Below are 18,337 nucleotides of genomic sequence, written 5' to 3' on the forward strand. Positions count from 1 at the left end.
GGGTTGGCCGAGCTGCTCCCAGTGGTCTGCATGCTGGGGCCCCTGCTTCCTGCCGGCCCTGAATCCAGTGCCGGACAAAGCTGACCTTCACTTGTCTGTGACTCCGAGCCTGTCAGCACGCTGCTCCCACTGTTTGCCGTCTTCCCCTCAGAGATAGGGGCCTGCTGGATTCTTCAGGACCTCTGGCATGCAGCCCTTCCATGGCCAGCCCCTTAGGACCCTGGAGAAAGCCTCTCCATGTTGCCTCCGCCCCTCCTCCTTCCCTGCACTGTGGGCCTAGCCTTGCAGCTGCCGACTTACTTCCGGGGCAGCAGAGTCCTGGGGGGAATGCAGCCCCTGGAAGGTGGAGCGGAGGGGGGACCACTGTTTAGCCCAGGCTGTGTGGCCCACCAGGAAGTTCACTTCCGTCCCGCGCCCCCGGGCGCTGCCGGGGGTGGACAATCATGTGGCTAAGTGCCCTTACTGTAAATGATGGGAGGCTTTGGCAGCTGAAGCAAAGTTGAAGCTTTCGGGTTTCTTTCCTTTAAAAAAAAAAAAAATGCCGTGCCAAGAGGCAGGCGGTGTGGCTTTAGGTCGTCTCTCAAAGGAGGAAGCCCATGAGCCCTGTTCTCCCCATCCCCACAACTCATCGTCCCCTAAAGGAGGCCATGCCATCAGTGGCTTCAGTGTCGCTGGAGTGACCTGCCTCCTCCCGCTAGGAGCCCCCACCCATCGGCAGCGCCCCGGCCGCCCCCTCCGCCAGCCTGCGGTTTCTCTGTGCGGGATGACGCCGAGCAGCTGCCGCCGTGGCATTGTGGGCTCCTTGGTGATTGTGGGGACACCACATTCATTCGGACCGAGAGGGAGGGGTCGCTGCGTCTCGGCACCGGCTCGTGCGGAGAGCAAATAGAATTTGATTTTTGAAAACCCCTTCAGGAAGAAGAAGAAGAAAAAAAAAAAAAACCTGCTGCCTCATTTCTCCTCTGGCTGATTTCAGCTCCCCTGGAAGATGCATCGGCCTGGACGCCCTAGCGCCGCTGCCCTCGCTGCCTCCGGGCCACTTACTTTCTTTGCCTTTGGGTGCCCGGAGCCAGCCCGCGCTGCCATGGCTCGGCGGCCTCCCCACCATGCCTGACTCCTTCCTCCCGCTCGCTCGGCTCCGCTCCGGCTCTGCCTCTGCCTCTGCCTGCCCCCCCTCCGAGCCCCATTGTGCCGTGCCCGCCTATCCCGTTAGCCGGCCCCCCAGCTGCCTCCGCTCCTCCTGCGCCCTGTGCCGCTCAGTTTCCTCCATGCTGCCTGGATCCGGCGAGCTGGGTGATTAATTGGCTATGATGATGAACGTCCCCGGCGGAGGATCAGCCACGGTGATGATGACGGGTTACAATAATGGTCGCTATCCCCGGAATTCTCTCTACAGTGACTGCATCATCGAGGAGAAGACGGTGGTCCTGCAGAAGAAGGACAATGAGGGTTTTGGATTCGTGCTCCGAGGGGCAAAAGGTAAGAGCAGCTGCTCCCAGCCTGGGTGCATTCCCATGTTGTGTGAGTGTGTGAGTGTGTGAGTGTGTGTGTGTGTGTGTGTGCACGCCGTATGAAAATTCTCCCCGGCTCAGAAAGAAGCCTTCTTCCTGGGGGCACTTGGTTGCTAGACAACCGTGTTCTTTAACATTCTCCCTTACTCAGAAAACATCGGGGCTTCCTTTAGGAATATTTTCAATTTTCTGTGCACAATATTGCTCTGAACGAGCTCTTGCTTGCTCGCCCTCCCTCCTTCCCTCCCCCCACCCTTTTAAGGAAAAAAAAAAAATCATGGGTTTAATCTTATATTTTGTGGTTTCATTCAGCCCAACGGTGGCTGGATTTGGTGCTCCTGGGCTCAGATATCCAAAATTACCCAGCGCTGAGTTTCGGATATCTAGAAACTGCCCCATTCTGGGAGTGGGCTTCAGCTCCAAGTGCGGCAGGCGTCTGTGTGTGCCCGCCCCTAAGGTGACTTTGCAAAGGAAATGTGGCAAGATGGTCCCCCTCTGTCGTGGACTGAACCGTCAGCATACACGCCATGTGGCCTGGGGTGGGGGGCTCTGGGAATGCATTCCATGGCAGGGTACCCCCCACTAGCCCTTCACATGGGGGCTTCCCTTTCAAAAGAAAACAAAATGGCATCAGCTCCCCGTGAGAGGAGACATCTGTCCACCGCGTGTGTGGGTAAGCCATGTGGAAGTTTCATCTGAGAGCCTCTGGGCTGCGCCAGGGTCCAGCACCTGTTCTGGGAAAGGCCTCCTTCCCCGGGTGGCAGCCCCACACGCCCAAAGCTCTGGCTGCCCAGAAGCAGCCTGTCCAGAGAGTGAAAGAAAAGACGAATCCGTGTCCCCGTGTGTGAGTGTGTGTGTGTGTGTGTGTGTGTGTGTGTGTGTCCATGACTGAGTGATATTGTGTCCCCTCTCCCTGCTGGGGTCATCTTCATCTTCCCACCCACCCACCCACCCACCCCCGGCCGCTCATAACTACCCAGGGAAGTCCATCTCTTGCCCTGGAATTTTGCTCAGCAGCTCTGTGGGGCCCAGAAACCAAGGCTCACTCTGCTGAGGAGCAGGGGCCCAGCCTTCCCGTGGGTGCTGGCCGCAGAGTGGTCACAGAGAGCCAGGCTCCCTGTAGAAAGAATTCATAAGCAGTTTCCAAATCCACAGCCACCCACTGGGTCAGCATTATGATCCGTCCAGGCTCCAACTTGAATTCCCTTGGTTGCGAGTCTACGTAGATATAAATTTGGCAAATGGTTTGGTGTGGTGTTTCTGTAGCTCTGTGTGGTTATGGGGGGGAACTTTTCCATTTTTAGAACTGAAAATGTTTAGTCACTGATGCTTTTAAAGAAAATGACAGGCATGTACATATAGACATGTACAGCAGGGCACATTGTTCAGTGTTTTCAACAGAAAGGCCAAGAGATGTGGTGGCACCAAAATGCAGTTCGCTTCGTTGCTCAAGTTGGTGTTGACCCATGACTGTGAGTGTCAAGGCCTTCCAGTGGGGGACATGCACACCCCTTTCTCTCAGGCTCCCCTGAGGGGCCAGGGCTGTCAACCTGAAACATCACCCAGGCTTGTACTGAGGCATTCCTTGTCTTCCCAGCGGATACACCCATTGAAGAATTCACGCCAACGCCGGCGTTCCCAGCCCTGCAGTACCTGGAGTCCGTGGATGAAGGAGGGGTGGCATGGCAAGCCGGACTGAGGACTGGAGACTTCCTGATTGAGGTAGGGACACAGGTGTTTGTATCTTTCTGCTTGGGGAGAGCGCCGGCTCTCTTAGGATTGGGGCCCATGGTGTTGGCAGCATGGCCATTGGGCCAGATCTAGAAGTACTTGTAGAGACTGCCGTGGACTCATGTTGACTGGTTATTTTCTGGTCCATCCATTGTGGATGCCATTTCCTGTGGACCTGTGTGTTTGGACTGTCTTTAAGGCCTTGGCTATAACTCTGTGGAGGGTGGAAATGTTTGTGGAAGTTGGCCATTGGTCTTGAAGGAGAAGATAGAAGGAAGATACACATGGTTGCTATGATGTTGGGGATGCTCATGGATCTATGTATGCTCCAGTTGTAGCTGTATGAATACACACCACGAGGGCCTATTGCCCATTCTTGTGCCCTAAGGGCAGGATGGGGAGTGCTGTGCTGTGGCTCTTGCGTGCCTGAGGTCTGTAACTTTAGTGGCTGAGAGATCGTTGATTTCAAGTTGCAGCAACTAGCCTGTCAGATGATGGCCTTCAAAGACCAGGGAGCATGAGCAAGAGGGGTAGCTGCCACAAAAAGGAAATTTTTAAATTCAGATGCTTGGACAACAAGCTTTTGCTAGTAGGTAAAAGGAGGGAACATTCTCTTCATTTAAAGAGTCTCACTAGACAAGAGTGCCTATGGTTTGAGGGCTCTTGCTGGAGCTAGCACCTTGCTGTGTGTGAGGTGTCCGAGTTGCCAGTACATCTGAGCTCCTTGCCTTTTGCGGGTTTAGGTGTTACTTTCAATCTTGTTGTGCAAAGGAATGTGTTACTCTTTCGAAATATAAAGAATAAAAGAGTATGTTGTACCTTGGGAAAATTATTTCTAAGGGGTTGGGTTCACTTCAGTGGCCCTCCTTGGGAGTTCACATTTCTTGAAAAACCATTCCTCGGCGCTAACCCTGACCCCTGTCTCATCCACACTGGAAATCCACATGCAAGTGGAAGGGGTGGATACCAGGCCTGGTATCCTGACACCAGGTGGCCTGACACCAGGCCAGCCAGACACTTGCTTGTTGTACAAGGGAGACCCAGACCATGGCGAGATGGCCACTAAGAGCAGTTCTCCTCATTATGCCTGAGCTTTCTGGGGTGCTTCCAAGCTCAGGTTTGCTCCTGATCTCTTTAGTACTTCTCAAAGCTGGTGAACTGAAGGAAGTCCAGAAGGAAAGATTCTGTGGAGGAGAGAGAGCCAAGGAAAATGGAGAAGGTGCTTTACCTTCTTCCAGGTATCTTGGGTTGGTCTCATTTTATTTGCTGAAAGATGAATTTAAATTATTGTTGACCAATCAGAACCTAGCTTGGATGAGACCTTGGGTGCATATCCAGAATGGTGGAGACCGGATCCTGCTGTGCTCTCATGGGTTAACTCGATTTGTAACCTCACAAAAATGCAGAGACTGGTTGAATCATCTTCTGTAGGATGTAGTTGTGATGTAAGTCTCCTCACCGTGTGTGTGTGTGTGTGTGTGCGCGCGCGTGTGCATGTGCGTGTGTGTGTGTGTGTGTGTGTGTGTGACAAAGAGACCCGGAAACAGAGGCTCCAATAGGTTGACACAGCCAGTGCTGGTTCTTGGTTTTAAATAATAAATGAAGGCTGCAGATACAAGCGTGTGCCCCGTTGTTAGGCTCATTGGACTGCTTCCTTGATAAACTAGTCAATAAAGGAAACGTGGGAGCGCCTCAGAGCATGTGCAGGGCCCATCCCTTTCAGGGTAAAGCAGAGCTGCACCTGGTTGGCCGACGCATCTGCAGCGTGTGCCTAGCCTGGGCAGAGAAGGCAAGCCACCTGGTCAGATTGAAGCCTCCGTGGAAGTTGGGGCATGAAGGGTTTCTGCACTTCTGTTGTCAAAGCCCTTCCTTGGACATTCTTTTAACCTCTGATAAGGACATATATTTGCCATTTTGAAATAGGTTTATATTCTAGATAATCTCTGAATTCCAAGATTCTAGGAATGACTGGCCCTGTGGTGCATTAATGTTTGTTGGTGTTATTATGTCACAAGGACCTGAAGGAGGAGTAAGCCCTCCACAGCACCAGGGCCTACTCACTGAGGGTCATATGCTAATGGAAGACCAGGGGGTCTTACTGAGGGTCATATGCTAATGGGAGACCAGGGGGTCTTACTGAGGGTCACAGAGCTAATGGGAGACCAGGGGGTCTTACTGAGGGTCATATGCTAATGGGAGACCAGGGGGTCTTACTGAGGGTCATATGCTAGTGGGGTTCCAGGGGGTCTTACTGAGGGTCATATGCTAATGGAAGACCAGGGGGTCTTACTGAGGGTCATATGCTAGTGGGGTTCCAGGGGGTCTTACTAAGAGTCATATGCTAATAGGGGGACCAAGAGGTCTTACTGAGGGTCATATGCTAATGGAGGACCAAGGGGTCTTACTAAGGGTCATATGCTAATGGAGGGACCAGGAGGCTTAATGAGGGTCATATGTTAATGGGAGACCAGGAGATCTTACTGAGGGTCATATGCTAATGGGGTCCAGAGGGTCTTCTGAGGATCATATGCTAATGGAAGACCAGGGTAGGGGTCCAGAGGGTCTTCTGAGGGTCATATGCTAATGGAAGACCAGGGTAGGGGTCTAGAGGGTCTTCTGAGGGTCATATGCTAATGGAAGACCAGGGGATCTTACTAAGGGTCATATGTTAATAGGGGGACCTGGATGCTTAATGAGGGTCATATGCTAATGGGAGACCAGGGGATCTTACTGAGGGTCATATGCTAATGGGGGTCCAGAGGGTTTTCTGAGGGTCATATGCTAATGGAAGACCAGGGGATCTTACTAAGGGTCATATGCTAATGGTGGGGGGGAACTGGAGGGTCTTTGAGGGTCATATGGTAATGGAAGGATCAGGGGGCTGAACTCTTGGAAACTTGCCCCCACCCAGTGCATTTCAACCTACTCATGGGACTCAGAAAGTCTCCTTTAGGTGGTAGATTAAAAAGACTGAGAATATCCATTGAGGTGTTTTCCTAGCCACTGGATTTCACCCCTGGAATGGTAAAATCACTTAAAGCCTTATAGGTACGAGCGTTTTCCAACAGTTTTCTACACTTTCCATTGAAAGGCTTCAACCTTGGAGGGATCATTCTAAATGAATTCATATGTCTCAGGTGAATCTTGATTTTGGCCAGAAGCCCTTCCTAGAGTCAATAGGGTTTCTGAGCCTTGGTGATGCTCAGGGTCCCATGTGCGAGGATTGCGAGTGGGGGCAAATTGTCCTTCTTGCCCCATATTCCCCTGGGTCAGCTTCTTTATCTCTCTGCTCTTGGAAGGGAACTCATGGCATGTCAGTTGTTTATATTCTCTTTAAAAACACATGCCGCAGTTTGAATGTGGAGACCAAGGGGCAACTTTTGATAGGAATGTTCCCTCTTCAAAGTCCCAGGCATCTGCAGAACTTCCTTCTTCCTTCTTGGACTCGGTCATCTTGCTGGCATCACCAGTGCCTGTCATGAAGAGTTTCCTATTGTGTGTGCTTTTCTTGGGTGATTATCCTCCAGAATTTATGTCCCTCCTTCCTTAGCATTTGGGAGGAATTTGCTCCATTGTCACTGGGACTGTTTCTTTGCTGACCATGCCCTCCACCCTTCTGCCAAAAAGCAAAAGCTTCAAGTAGAGTTCCATGTAAAAGGCCATCATGAAACCAAGCAATACAGTGAGATATATGGGTCCTAGTGTGCCAGTGGGTTGCCAGGCAAATTCATTTTGGAAGTGGAGAAGGAGGAATATGGGCCCCACTGAGGGGGCATTTGAATGTGGGGGATCCATAGACTATGTGTATTTATCACTTTCAGATCAGCTTGATGTGCTGGAAGCCTCTGGATTGCTGGTGCTGCTGGAGCTTTCCCAGAGAGCTTTAGGAGGCAGTGGGAGTGGGCAGGGCAGTGGAGGAGGAGTCCTTCCGGGGAGCCATGCTTGCAGAGAAATGGGTCCGGGCAGCAGTGACAGGCCAGGGAGACACACGAGCAGGGGAGTCAGGGCAAGGTTTTCTTTCCATAGGGACTCCACCAGCCAGGAATGATAAAGGCCTGCATCCCTTTTGGTTACAATAGGAAACCCAGTTCGAGCTGGGCTTAATAAAGAGAGAAAAAAAATAAAAGAGAGAAGCTTGCCAGAGAACTGAAAGCAATGTATTTAGAGGTAGAAGCAGCCGTCAGGCACAGATTGTTGAAGACTTCATCTGCTTTTTCCTTGAGATTGTCTTGTCTTGGTTAGGTGTCTCCACCCCTACGAGATGGGGCAGGAGAGGCCACTTTGATGGAATCATAAAGAGACATAGATGGCTCACATGACAGTTTGCATGCAGTAATTAAAGGGACATAGAGGTTTGGGGATGTCCCTTTGGTGTCCTGCAAAGGACTCCCCACACTGGATGGTCGGTCAGCCGCATCCAGTCACACCTGGCTGGGCATCAGGGCCACCGGCCTTATTTCTAGAGAGACCTGGTTGCCAGCCCACACCTCTTCAGAGTCAGTGTCTCAAGGCAGGAGCTTGGGCGTGACATCTTTAGGACACTTGGTGATGCTGCCAGGGGTTCTGGTGTCAGGCAGAGTGATGGCTAGCTGGCCTGATCATGTTGGCTTTCTGAACCTTCTAACAAGTATATCAGCGGGTCCCGCACTCATCTCCTTGCTGCGACACCAGGGCTGCCTTCCCTCCCCAAGTTCCCCATTTGGAAACCCAAGTTTTGTTTCTTGCCTCACTTTCTTAAACATCCTCTATCTCAAGAATTGTTCATAATACAACTAAACAGTAAACATCAAAGAGGCAAACAACATTTGTGACAAACACGACCAAGCCCCATGTCCTCATTTATAGTCACTGTGGCTGTACCTGCCAGGCACTCCACAATCCCATCTGACCCTCACCATGAGCCCATAGCATGGCATCTGTTGTCATCCTCACATTGCGGAAGAGGAAACTGAACACAGAGATGTTCAATCACTTGCCCACAGTCACAGAGCAGATGCCTGGAGACACTGGGATTCCGACCAGGGCTGCCTCACACAATAATGCCACAGCTCAGAGATTCGTGAGAGATGCTTTGATGTGCTTGACGTATAAATGGGCAGAGGGTAAGAAGAAAAACAGATGATGAGCTGCCAATTCTTATTTTCAAATTAGCAAACGCTTTTTTTATTATTATTATTACTATATCCATCGCTGGTGACAGCACTCATATGTTGCTATGTGAAAGAATAAATCACCATAAACTTTTTAGAAGTCAATGTGACAGTATATAATAAGAGCCATAAAGCTGAATCAGGAATTTTACATCTAGGAATCCATTCTAAGGGAATGATCTAAAAACAGGCAGAGTGGAGACCAGCAAAAACAAAATAAGGGGATGGGGCTGTGAGGAAATTGTGAAGGGGACATCACACATCCGTAGTGGATTTGAAAGAAAGCAGTAAAAATCACGCTTGCAAGGAGGTGCTGGTACTAATGAGAACTGATCACCTTGTATTAGGTGAAAAGGGCAGAACCGAAATTATCTGCACAATGCCATCTAAATTATACCACCTCTCCCCAAAATAGGCCTAGAAAGTAACAAAAAAAAAAAAAAAAAAGGGGGAAGGAAATGTTAACCTATGGGGTGATGGGATCATGTGTGGTAATTTTCTCTTTTTTCAGACTTTTGTCTATTTCTCAGATTTTCCAGAATGACAGCATTAATTTTTTTGACAGGTATTAATTTCATAAATATAAAGTAATTCTTTAGGCAAAGCTGTCGCACACAGCTGAGTGGTGTCTCAGCCTCCCTGGCCAAGGTGTTGCTGTTTGCTTTCGGGATGAGAACACTTTCCTGGGCATTAATTATTTTCCTGGGGCCATTGCTCACCAACCTGATGCCGTGCTGGAGGCTCCTATGGTTTTTGTGATTGTTTTCTTAGCCCTGAAGTGGCCAATCTCGTTTTTGTGTTAATTCCCTAAATAGGTTTTCCCTTGCAATTAAAGCAGGCAGCAATATCCTTCATCCTTGAAAAGTGATGCTTGAGTTTGCTAATTACTTTTCCTCGTATTAAATGCTTGCACTAGTGATGGCCTACAACTGTTTTATAATCTCAGTTTGCACTGAAGTGAGGACGCTAAGAGGGATGCCCCGGTGTTTTCCTGAGAGACCGTTTGAGTATCTTATAAAATGTTTCTTTGGCTGGCACTTGAGAATGGGACTTAAAACACATAACACAAGTTCTAGCACACATTTGCCTAAACCATTACTTTTAACTAGGCTGGAGCTATGAACAGTTGTAAAGCCTGGCAGTTACCAGCCAGCCTCTCCCAGCTCCAAAATTAATTTGTGGGAACGAGAGGAGACAGAGTTCAGGTTAGGCCCAATTGGTGGCTTCACACGTCATTGATCAGCACATGCTTCCTGGGTCTCAGTGTCCCCATCAGCAAAATGGGGTTGTTCAGTCACCAAGATGAGCTATGTGCCATGACCTCTGGACATGTGGGCTGCTGTGAGTGATGGTCGTGTTAGTTAGGAGAAGGCCGAGGGCCAGCAGTGCTGGGCACGGAGTTGGCATTCCATCAGCATTTGCTGTTGATGATTATCCTGTCCTTCATCGTCATTCATGATGCCTGAGAAGAGGGAACCAATGACTGTTAGTTGAACAATTAATTAGTAAGTCACAGATGGCACTCGTTACCACTGCCTTTACCACTGACTTGTTACCACTACCATCTCAAGCATGGAGCCATTGCAGAGCCCTGTGCCAAGCTCATAGTGTCGCCAAGAGTGCATTGGCCATACCTTCTTGGTACCTCTCTGTGGATGACTTATTAGCTATGCAGGCACCTGCTCCACCCCACCCCCCGGCCCCAAGTATCCCTGGCAGGCACACCTCCAGATTTGGCTTGAACCTCTGCTCCCAGGACACTCCTTCATTGCCTTGCTCAGTTCTGTTCTGGCACAAGTCTGGCTTTTGGGTAATCTTGGAATTTCTCTTCATGATTCCCATTTTGCCCTCTAGCCACGAATCCCAGGGCTGAGGCCAGAGCCCTGTTGCAGTTTCCCCGGTGCCAGCATCCCTTCCATCCAGCTGTTCAGCCACAATACCCAGCTCACATTTCTCTGTTTTGCCTTTCAGGATAGCATGAAAGGCTTCATCACATGTCCCGCTAATGCCCACATGGCCAAGCTGGGAACTCTACCCACCCCACCTCTCAAATTCTGTAACATCTTATTTAAGTAATTTTAAATGAGTATTTAATTCAGTAAGTAAGTTAAGACCAAATGCCAGCTGATATTATCAGGAAGCTAGGGAGACTGGTGAATTCCTGACTTTGAATCACATTGATACTTCAGTCCTGAAGTTTGATTTCAGGTCAAAGGCAAGCAGGGCCCAGTGGCTGTCTGTGATCTCTCCAAGTGTGAAGCATTTCTCTTCTGAAGGTCTGTGTACACATTTTGGAAAAGGCCTGGGCCGCCCTGGCCAACCCTCCACTCCAGCTCCCCTGCTTCTGGGTTGCCAGCACCTGGGTCAATGCAGGGGGTAAGCATGGCCATCTTGATCTGTCTCTCTATTCCCCTGCCCAGCTTGCTGGGCTCTAATTTCTCAGTGAGGACTGAAAAACATTCCTTTAGCAGCAAATAAAAGTCAGCACAGAGGGGCACAGCTGCTTTTGTTGCTTGCCTTCAGACAATGCCAGTGCCTATGGCAAATAATTGTCATTACAATCTTGGCCCTTTGAGGCTCATAGCATTGGGGTCTTCATAATCTGGGCCTCTTAACCCTGGGGTCTTGTTCTCCAAGACTCTAAAGGCTCTTGGCAGAGCCTGGGAACCTGGAACCATTTCCTACACATAGCCATAGTCCCTTCTGTGCCCAGAGAATGGTTCACTTCACCCTCCATATTGACTGGGAACAGGTGGTCCAGGCTGAGGAGCAGCCCAGAATCCTGCTGAGAAGGTAGATGTGGGCATCTTAGCTATTGCAAATCTGAAATCTTGGCTCATTCATTTTGGGGTTCTAATTTGAAGCATCAGTGATTTCAATTTCAGGCTAAAAAAAGATTCAGAATCACTTCAGGGGACCACGGCTGCTGTGCTCAAGGCTCTGTAGGCCTGGCAGATGGCAGTGCACTGGGTTGGATAGAGACAAAAAGGAAGCCATGGTCAAGGGCACCGGCCGTGCAGTATGATCTGGGTTTGAATCCAGCCTCTGTCACCTGACTATTTGAATGCGAACTTGGGCTCATCTCTCATCCCTTGTCCTCAGTTTCTTAAAGTGTAAACAAAAATGTATTTGAAGCATGTAGCATGGTTCCTGGCAGAGTGAGATCTCAAAAATTAGTAGCAATTGTACAAATCACTTTTGCAATTTCATTCATTCAGGTGCTGGACTGGTATGTGGGGAGAAAAGATATGAATCAGATTCAGATCCTCTGGGAACTGGAAGGGGGCAAACGCAGAATATGGTGAAGGCCCCAAGATAAATCTGAAAAAGGACTTTGTGAAAGAGATGGCGTTGGCACCATGCTTAGTTGGGTGCATGGGGTTTCTATAGGGAGAACTCAGGAAGGAAGGATCCCAGGGAAAGCTTAGGGTTCAGGAACATTCAAGGTGGATTTGGGGAGTGGCCAAGTGTTCTGGAGCTGGGAGTGACTGGGTCCAGTCCACAGAGGGTGTGGAATGTCAGTTGACACGAGGGCAACAGTGTGGCTGGGCAGTGGCAGGGAGCAGTAGGGGGAGAAAGTCAGAAGGAGCTCTCCGCGGTGCTGAATCTCTCCCCAATGTGGGGGAGCTCTCCGCGGTGCTGAACCTGAGAGCTCGGAGGATGGTGGCCCAGCCAAAGGAGAAGCAGCAGCCTGGTGAGAGGCCTTGGTGCTTCCTCTCTCATTCCCTGGCCCCTCCCACCCCTGCATCCTGAGTCCTTGGCCTTCCTGGGCGCCACAGCTTCTTATTCAGTGAGTGTACTTGTCTGCTTGGTGGGGAAATCTCTCCCGTGAGGCAGGGGTAGGGGGGATGGTGGTGAAGGGACCAATATGGGTTGAGTGTCTGCAGCGTCCTGTGCTCTCAGCCAACCTTCACTTCATCACTAAGCTCTGGGGTTACACATCACCTTCCCAGAGGGCCTCCCTGGGCACCCTCTGATTGCCCCTGACTCTGTCACTCCACTGTGTGCTCCTTCCACCATCAGAATCATTATATGTGTTGAGAGATCAACTTACTGTCCACCTCCCTCATAAAACTACCTGCTCCCTGCAGGCTGGAGAGCTTGCTGACCTGGTCCCTACTGTGTTTCCAGCACCCAGTACATGCCTTATGCTTAGTAGAGGACCCAAAACCTGTGTTCGGTGATGGACACTCCTGGGAAGTAGGCATTTATGCCTTTTTTGCAGGTGATAGAACTGAGAGATTAGATGGATACTAAGGGCCTCACAAGGAGTGCTGACTCCCAAGCTTGCATCTCTTTGATGCACTGTTCAAGTCTCAAGTCACTGAGACATAATCTTATAACTATCTCCCTCAACCTGAGGAGGATGCTGTAGACCCAGCCTCAGTCCACATGCTTTGGGGTCTGCAGGAGGCATGGTGAGCAGAGAGTTCCACACTGGAAGCTTCTGGTTCGGAGTTCTCTGATGGGCCTCTTCACTCCCCTGAAAGAATCCCTCCTGGGTCCTCTCCACCTGCCCTCCCTCCCTTCCTCCCACTCACTTACCTCCCAGTATGCTCAGCAGGGCTCTCGTTAGCATTGATTTGTCTCTGTCTGCGCGCCCTTTTGTGGGGCATTTCATGATACAAGCGGTTAGGTTGGCAAATGAACTGAAGGAAGGCCTCATGCTAAATGCCCTATCGGATCTTCTAATTGATGGAGTTTGTCAGTCCTGAGAATTAGAGTGTGTGCATGCCAACAGTAAGAAGAGTTAAAAAGAGAAGGGCCAGAGAAGGAGGAGTATAAGGTCATGGTTACAATCTGATGCTGGAAAGTCCTGAATGGTCTCCTTGCTTTGGTGCCGTGAGACCAACCAGCCACAGAGAGTTTCCAGTCCCCTCTACCTGGGACCTTTGGTTTCATATAAGACTTTTCAGCACACCTCCTCTGTGCTCAGCCCTCAGTTTTGGAGATGAATAGAGGCCATCTTTGCCCTTGAGAGGCAAAGTGGAGTGGAAAGAGAAGCCTGAACACCTCTGTTGAGACTTAGGGCTGGAACACAGAGGAAGGGGTGAGTTATTCAGATGAGTTGGGGATGTGGATGTGAGATCAGGGATGTGAGAGGAAGGGATGGGTTATTCAGATGAGTTGGGGTTGTGACACACACATCCAACCTGGAAAGACAAATGGGCTTGACCCTGGCCCTCTCTCCCTGGTCTGCTGAACGTGCCACACCTCCTCCCACCCCCAGCACTTGCTCACGCTGCTCACCCATGCTCTTCATTATCCCTCTCCTACCTCCTCCTCCTCCACCTGCATAACTGGCTCACCCTCAGATCTCTGTTCAGTGGCCCCTCCAAAGGGAAGCCTCCCAGACAGTCTCTGAGACATCCGTTCACAACACATGTACTGTCTCTGCCTGACCTGACCTAAAGGGCCAGCTAGAGCCCAGCTCATGGCAGGCACATAGTCAGAATCTGTTAAGTGATGGAAGGCACTACAGAGGGAGACCACAAAGGGCGCAGAGGCAGGAGCACGTAGCAATGTGTAGGAAGTGTCAGGAGACCCAGGAAGGATGAAGAGGATGGGACCTCCAAGTCAGGAAGGGCCTTAAATGCAGAGCTGACTCATGGGGCCTCACTCTGCACTGGAGGCAAGCTCACTCGGGGGTTTTACCAGGGACTCTGTGGCTGGCGACAGGAGATGGAGGCAGGCTGGAAGCCTCTGTCCTCAAGAAGCAGGTCAGAGCAGGGATTAGAGGTATTGTCCTAGGAGACAGCCCTCCTGGATCCAACTACCCCACCTACACACTGTGTAGTCTCGGGCAAGTCATACAATCCCTCTGTGCCTCGATTTTCTCATCTGCAACATGGGAATAAGTAGAGCATCATGGGAATAGAAGAGCACCCCTGGGTGGCTCAGTGGTTGAGCCTCTGCCTTTGGCTTGGGGCGTGATCCTGGGGTCCTGGGATCAAGTCCCACATCAGGCTCCCCTCAGGGAGCCTGCTTCTCCCTCTGTCTGTGTCTCTGTCCCTCTCTCTGGGTCTCTCATGAATAAATAAATAAAATTTCTTAAAAAAAAAAAAGAAGAAAAATATCTATCTCATAGAGCCTCCTGAGGGTTAAGTGAGTTTGTAAGTGTAAGACACATAGAAAATGTGGGGCATAAGCTAAGTAGTACACGCAAGAAGGACCATTACTATTATGTTGCTGTTTTTGCTGCCCTTGGGAGGGATGCAGAGCCTTCCCAACCCAGCCAGGCCCCCTTCCCTGCCAAGGCAGTGTGTTCCCACCCAGGAACCTCTCCCCCATGGAACCTGCCACACTGAGGTCAGGTGTGAGCCCCATGAGGATCCTGGTGCCCGGTATGGGCTCAGGAGGGACAGGGTGTGGTAAGAGGGGGAGGAGGCAGGGGAGTGCTAATCTCCAGGAACCAGCGCCATTCACAGTTACCCCTGGGCCCAAACAGGGTGGTGCCGGATAGGCCAATGCCCTGTAGCTCGTGATACAGAACTAGTGTTTCTGGTTTTCTCCCAGGCAAGGGCATTAGACCGACGTCCCCTCCCCCAACCCTGTGCCATTCCTGCTGTGCTTTTACCAGCGTCCTCCCACAGCTAAACCCACACCACTGTGCTCTGTGCATGCTACTTCCCCAAAGACTCACCAGAACCCTGGGAGGTGGGTTCTAACACCATCCTCATTTCTTAGGTGGAGAAGGTGAAGCACAGAGAAGTCAAATAGCAGCTCAGAGTCGCAAAGCCCCCACGTGGCCTAGGGCCACACCCCGAGCTCCCTGCTTTTCTGCTCATGCTCATGCTCAGCTGAGAAGTCACTTGAGAGTCCAGCCCCTGCCTGGACTGCTGTCCCAGGTCCTCTCCTGAGTCTCCAGCCTGTGCTCCATTTACATCTCTAGGGAGGCTTTCCCATCATCACTCTTCAGTAAAATCCAGTTCTTACTGTGGCCCTGAGGCCCTGTGGCCCCCAGCCTCCCATCTCCAGCCCCCTGCACATCCCTTCTCTCCCTCTCCACTCCCTCTGCCCATGCCTGCTCTTGTGCCTGGTCTTTGCCCACACCACCTCTTCCAGACCTTCCCTGACCAACCCCATCTGAATGGCACAAACCTCCACAAACTGCATGCCTCTGCTGAGGGACGTTTCTCTTCTCGGCTTTGCCATGTGTTAAGTTTATGTAATATGGGATGTGTTGGCTGAACATCTCCCCTCCAGAGCCTGAGTGCCCTCCGAGGGCAGAGCCCTCATCGTGAGCCTGGGGTCTTCCCAGCACCCAGGAGAGCAGTCTGGTGCAGAGCAGGAGCCTGGTTTATGTTGATGGAATGAGTGAGCTCCTGGTGAAGTTGGGGCCTGGCCCAGAGGCTAGCTGACTCCACTGAGGACATCTAGAAGCCCTGAGAGCACATGCAGGAAACATCCATGCTGGAGGGGTGGCTCGTCTCTCCTAGACCACCTCCCTCATACTCCCAACCCCCCAGCCAGGGCCAGCACCTCAAAAAGCACAGACACAGGGGACGGAGAGAACCACACTAAGCCAGTCCTTCTCCTGAAGTTCCGGAACCCTCTCCCAATGCCCACTCAAATCCCACAGACTTTCTAGGGGGATGTGTGCCTCTGCTCTCAGAAACCATTAGGGATTTGGAATAAACTCTGCCCCCATGTATGCCTGATGACTGGTTTTTACATGCGTGTTATTCCTTTACGGTTGGCGTAAGTCACGCCCACTTAGGTAAAATTAGGAATATGGACGAGCCAAAGGGAAAAGTCAGGTGATGCTGCCAGGAGACAGGGTTGTTGTAATGTTTATCTTCTCAGATTTTTATTTCGTTATGTGTGTCTGTCAGAGACACATTTTGTCTCCTCCCTATACACACGTACTGTTCTCAATGTACAGGTCTCTGGCATTGTGGTAAAACACACATACCATAAGATTCACCCATTAGGCATTTTTAAGTGCACAACCCCATGGCATTTCGTGCACTCGCAGTGTTGTGCCACCATCACCTGGCTCTAGTTCCAGAATGTTTTCATCCCCTAAAACACACCCTGTCCCCACCAGCAGCCACTTCCCATCCCCCCACCACCCTCCGCCTCAGGCAACCACCGATCCACTTTCTGTCTCAGTGGCTTTGTCTGCTCCACACACTCCTTAGGTGTGGAACCTACGACACGTGGCGGTTTGCGACCGGCTCCTCTCACTGAGAACGTTTCCGAGGTTCACCCGTGGGGGAGCGTGTGTCCGTACTTCATTCCTTCTACGGCCAAATAACATTTCAGTGTGTGGATAAAACCACATTTTGTGTATCCATTTGTCCACTGATGGACAGTCCGGTCGTTTCTACCTTTGGCTGTCACCTGTGTTTTCAGTTCTTTGGGGTGTACACCTCCGAGTGGACTTGCTGGGTCAGATGGCAGCTCTGTGTTTATCGAAACTGCTGACCCAGCCTTGGGCGGACGCAACGGGCGTTCAGTGAGCCCCTGGTAAGTGGCCGTCTTTGCGCTCGGCCTGGCAGGAGAAGTGGGAGAGCAGAGGGAGGGCAGCCCCGGCCCACGGAGACAGAGCTCAAGGCCACTAGCAACTCCACTACCGGGGAGCAGGTCCCACTGTTACCCTCGTCGCCGTGGCTTGTGTTATTTGCAGCCTCAGCCACGACAATGACAGTAATCCTGGGAAATGGTACCATTTCTTGAGCACTTCCTGTGTGCCAGGCTCCGTTTGGGGGGATTTCACATGCGCAAGCTCACTTAGAGCTCAGTTTCATTTGAATATTCCTGTCAGGTCATTTTTCTGTACGAGGAGCCTGGAGCACTGAGAGGGGAATTCACTTGCCCACAGACACATAGCAAGCAAGTGGCAGAGCCAGGCTGTGGTCCAAGCAGGTGACTCTTTCGGAGGCCACGCTGTGAGCTTCTCTGCCACGAGGCCTGGAATAAGAGGCAGCATGCAGGGGCCGGCCAGGGAAGGAGCATGGTGGGCTGGAGGGTGGGGAAGTATTCCTGAGGTGGGGGACAGAACAGAAGCAGTGCTGTGTGAGCATGAAATGAGACGTCCTCATGGAGCATCTTGCACAGTGTCCAGCATGCACCTGACCAAGGGGTAGGGCCTGAGACGTGGGCTGGGAGCATCCCCCAGGACGATGGTATCATCTGAGCTGGTCTGGAGGGGACAGGACATGCCTCGCAGTGCACTTTCTCAAGGGGGTGATTTTTGCTAAGGAGGCACTTAGGCCCGTTGACCCTGGATTTGCAGAGGCTGAGGCAGGAAGAAGTAGGGCCAAGGAGGGTGAGACCAGAGGAGCCAGGTGACCGCTGGTGGCATGGCCAGAAGAACTATAGGACAGGATGTGCCAACGGGCAGACACCTGGGTTTTGGTGGCTGACCGTTCGGAGACTGTTGGTGGGTAGCTCCCAAGGGGGCTCGAGGTGTGAGGAATGGAGACACCTGGGCGGGACACCTCAGGTGATGTGGGTCACGGCATCCTAGAGGGACGGGGGGCCGTGGGGGCAGGAGCAGCTCCAGGGGAGGGACGGTCACTCAAGCCCCATGACTCACAGCCAGCTGCCCAGAGTCGTATGTGCTGCGAGGGTCAATGCCGTGGTTGCCCACAGGAGCCGCCCTGTCTGCTGCTCCCTGACAGTCTGTGTGGGTGCCTCTTGTGGGAGCCCTGCATCCCCAGAAGGGCAGGTCAGCGATAGTCCCATTCACCAGCAAGGAAGCCCAGGCTCAGGGGGCCAGAGTGCTGCAGGGCCCTGCCATGTCTTTCCGGGATGACAGCAAAGTAATTCAGGGCCTGAGGGGAGACCCGGACTAAGCAGATGGAAAGTCCATGAAGGAGGAGGTCATAACCGATTGGAAGATCCCTGGAGGGCTTCCTGGAGGAGGTGAGGGGAGCAGGGTCCTTCAGCATCAAGGGGAATTGGTTAAGGATGGAAGCAAAGCAAGAGCACCCCATC

General features: G+C 51.6%; 1 protein-coding gene across 3 annotated transcripts in view; it reads left to right on the forward strand.

Annotated features, from left to right (window-relative positions):
• The window catches only part of SHANK2 (SH3 and multiple ankyrin repeat domains 2), a 509,904-nt gene that overhangs the window by 357,054 nt on the left and 134,513 nt on the right, over window positions 1–18,337 (forward strand). For all 3 annotated transcript variants that reach the window (XM_038563628.1, XM_038563629.1, XM_038563630.1), the window contains 2 exons: window positions 1,397–1,479; window positions 3,109–3,233. In XM_038563628.1, the coding sequence (XP_038419556.1) occupies window positions 1,397–1,479; window positions 3,109–3,233 (208 nt within the window). The remainder of the gene's footprint in view (window positions 1–1,396; window positions 1,480–3,108; window positions 3,234–18,337) is intronic.

This window comes from Canis lupus, chromosome 18 (genome assembly GCF_011100685.1).
Source record: "Canis lupus familiaris isolate Mischka breed German Shepherd chromosome 18, alternate assembly UU_Cfam_GSD_1.0, whole genome shotgun sequence".
Lineage (NCBI taxonomy): Eukaryota > Metazoa > Chordata > Mammalia > Carnivora > Canidae > Canis > Canis lupus.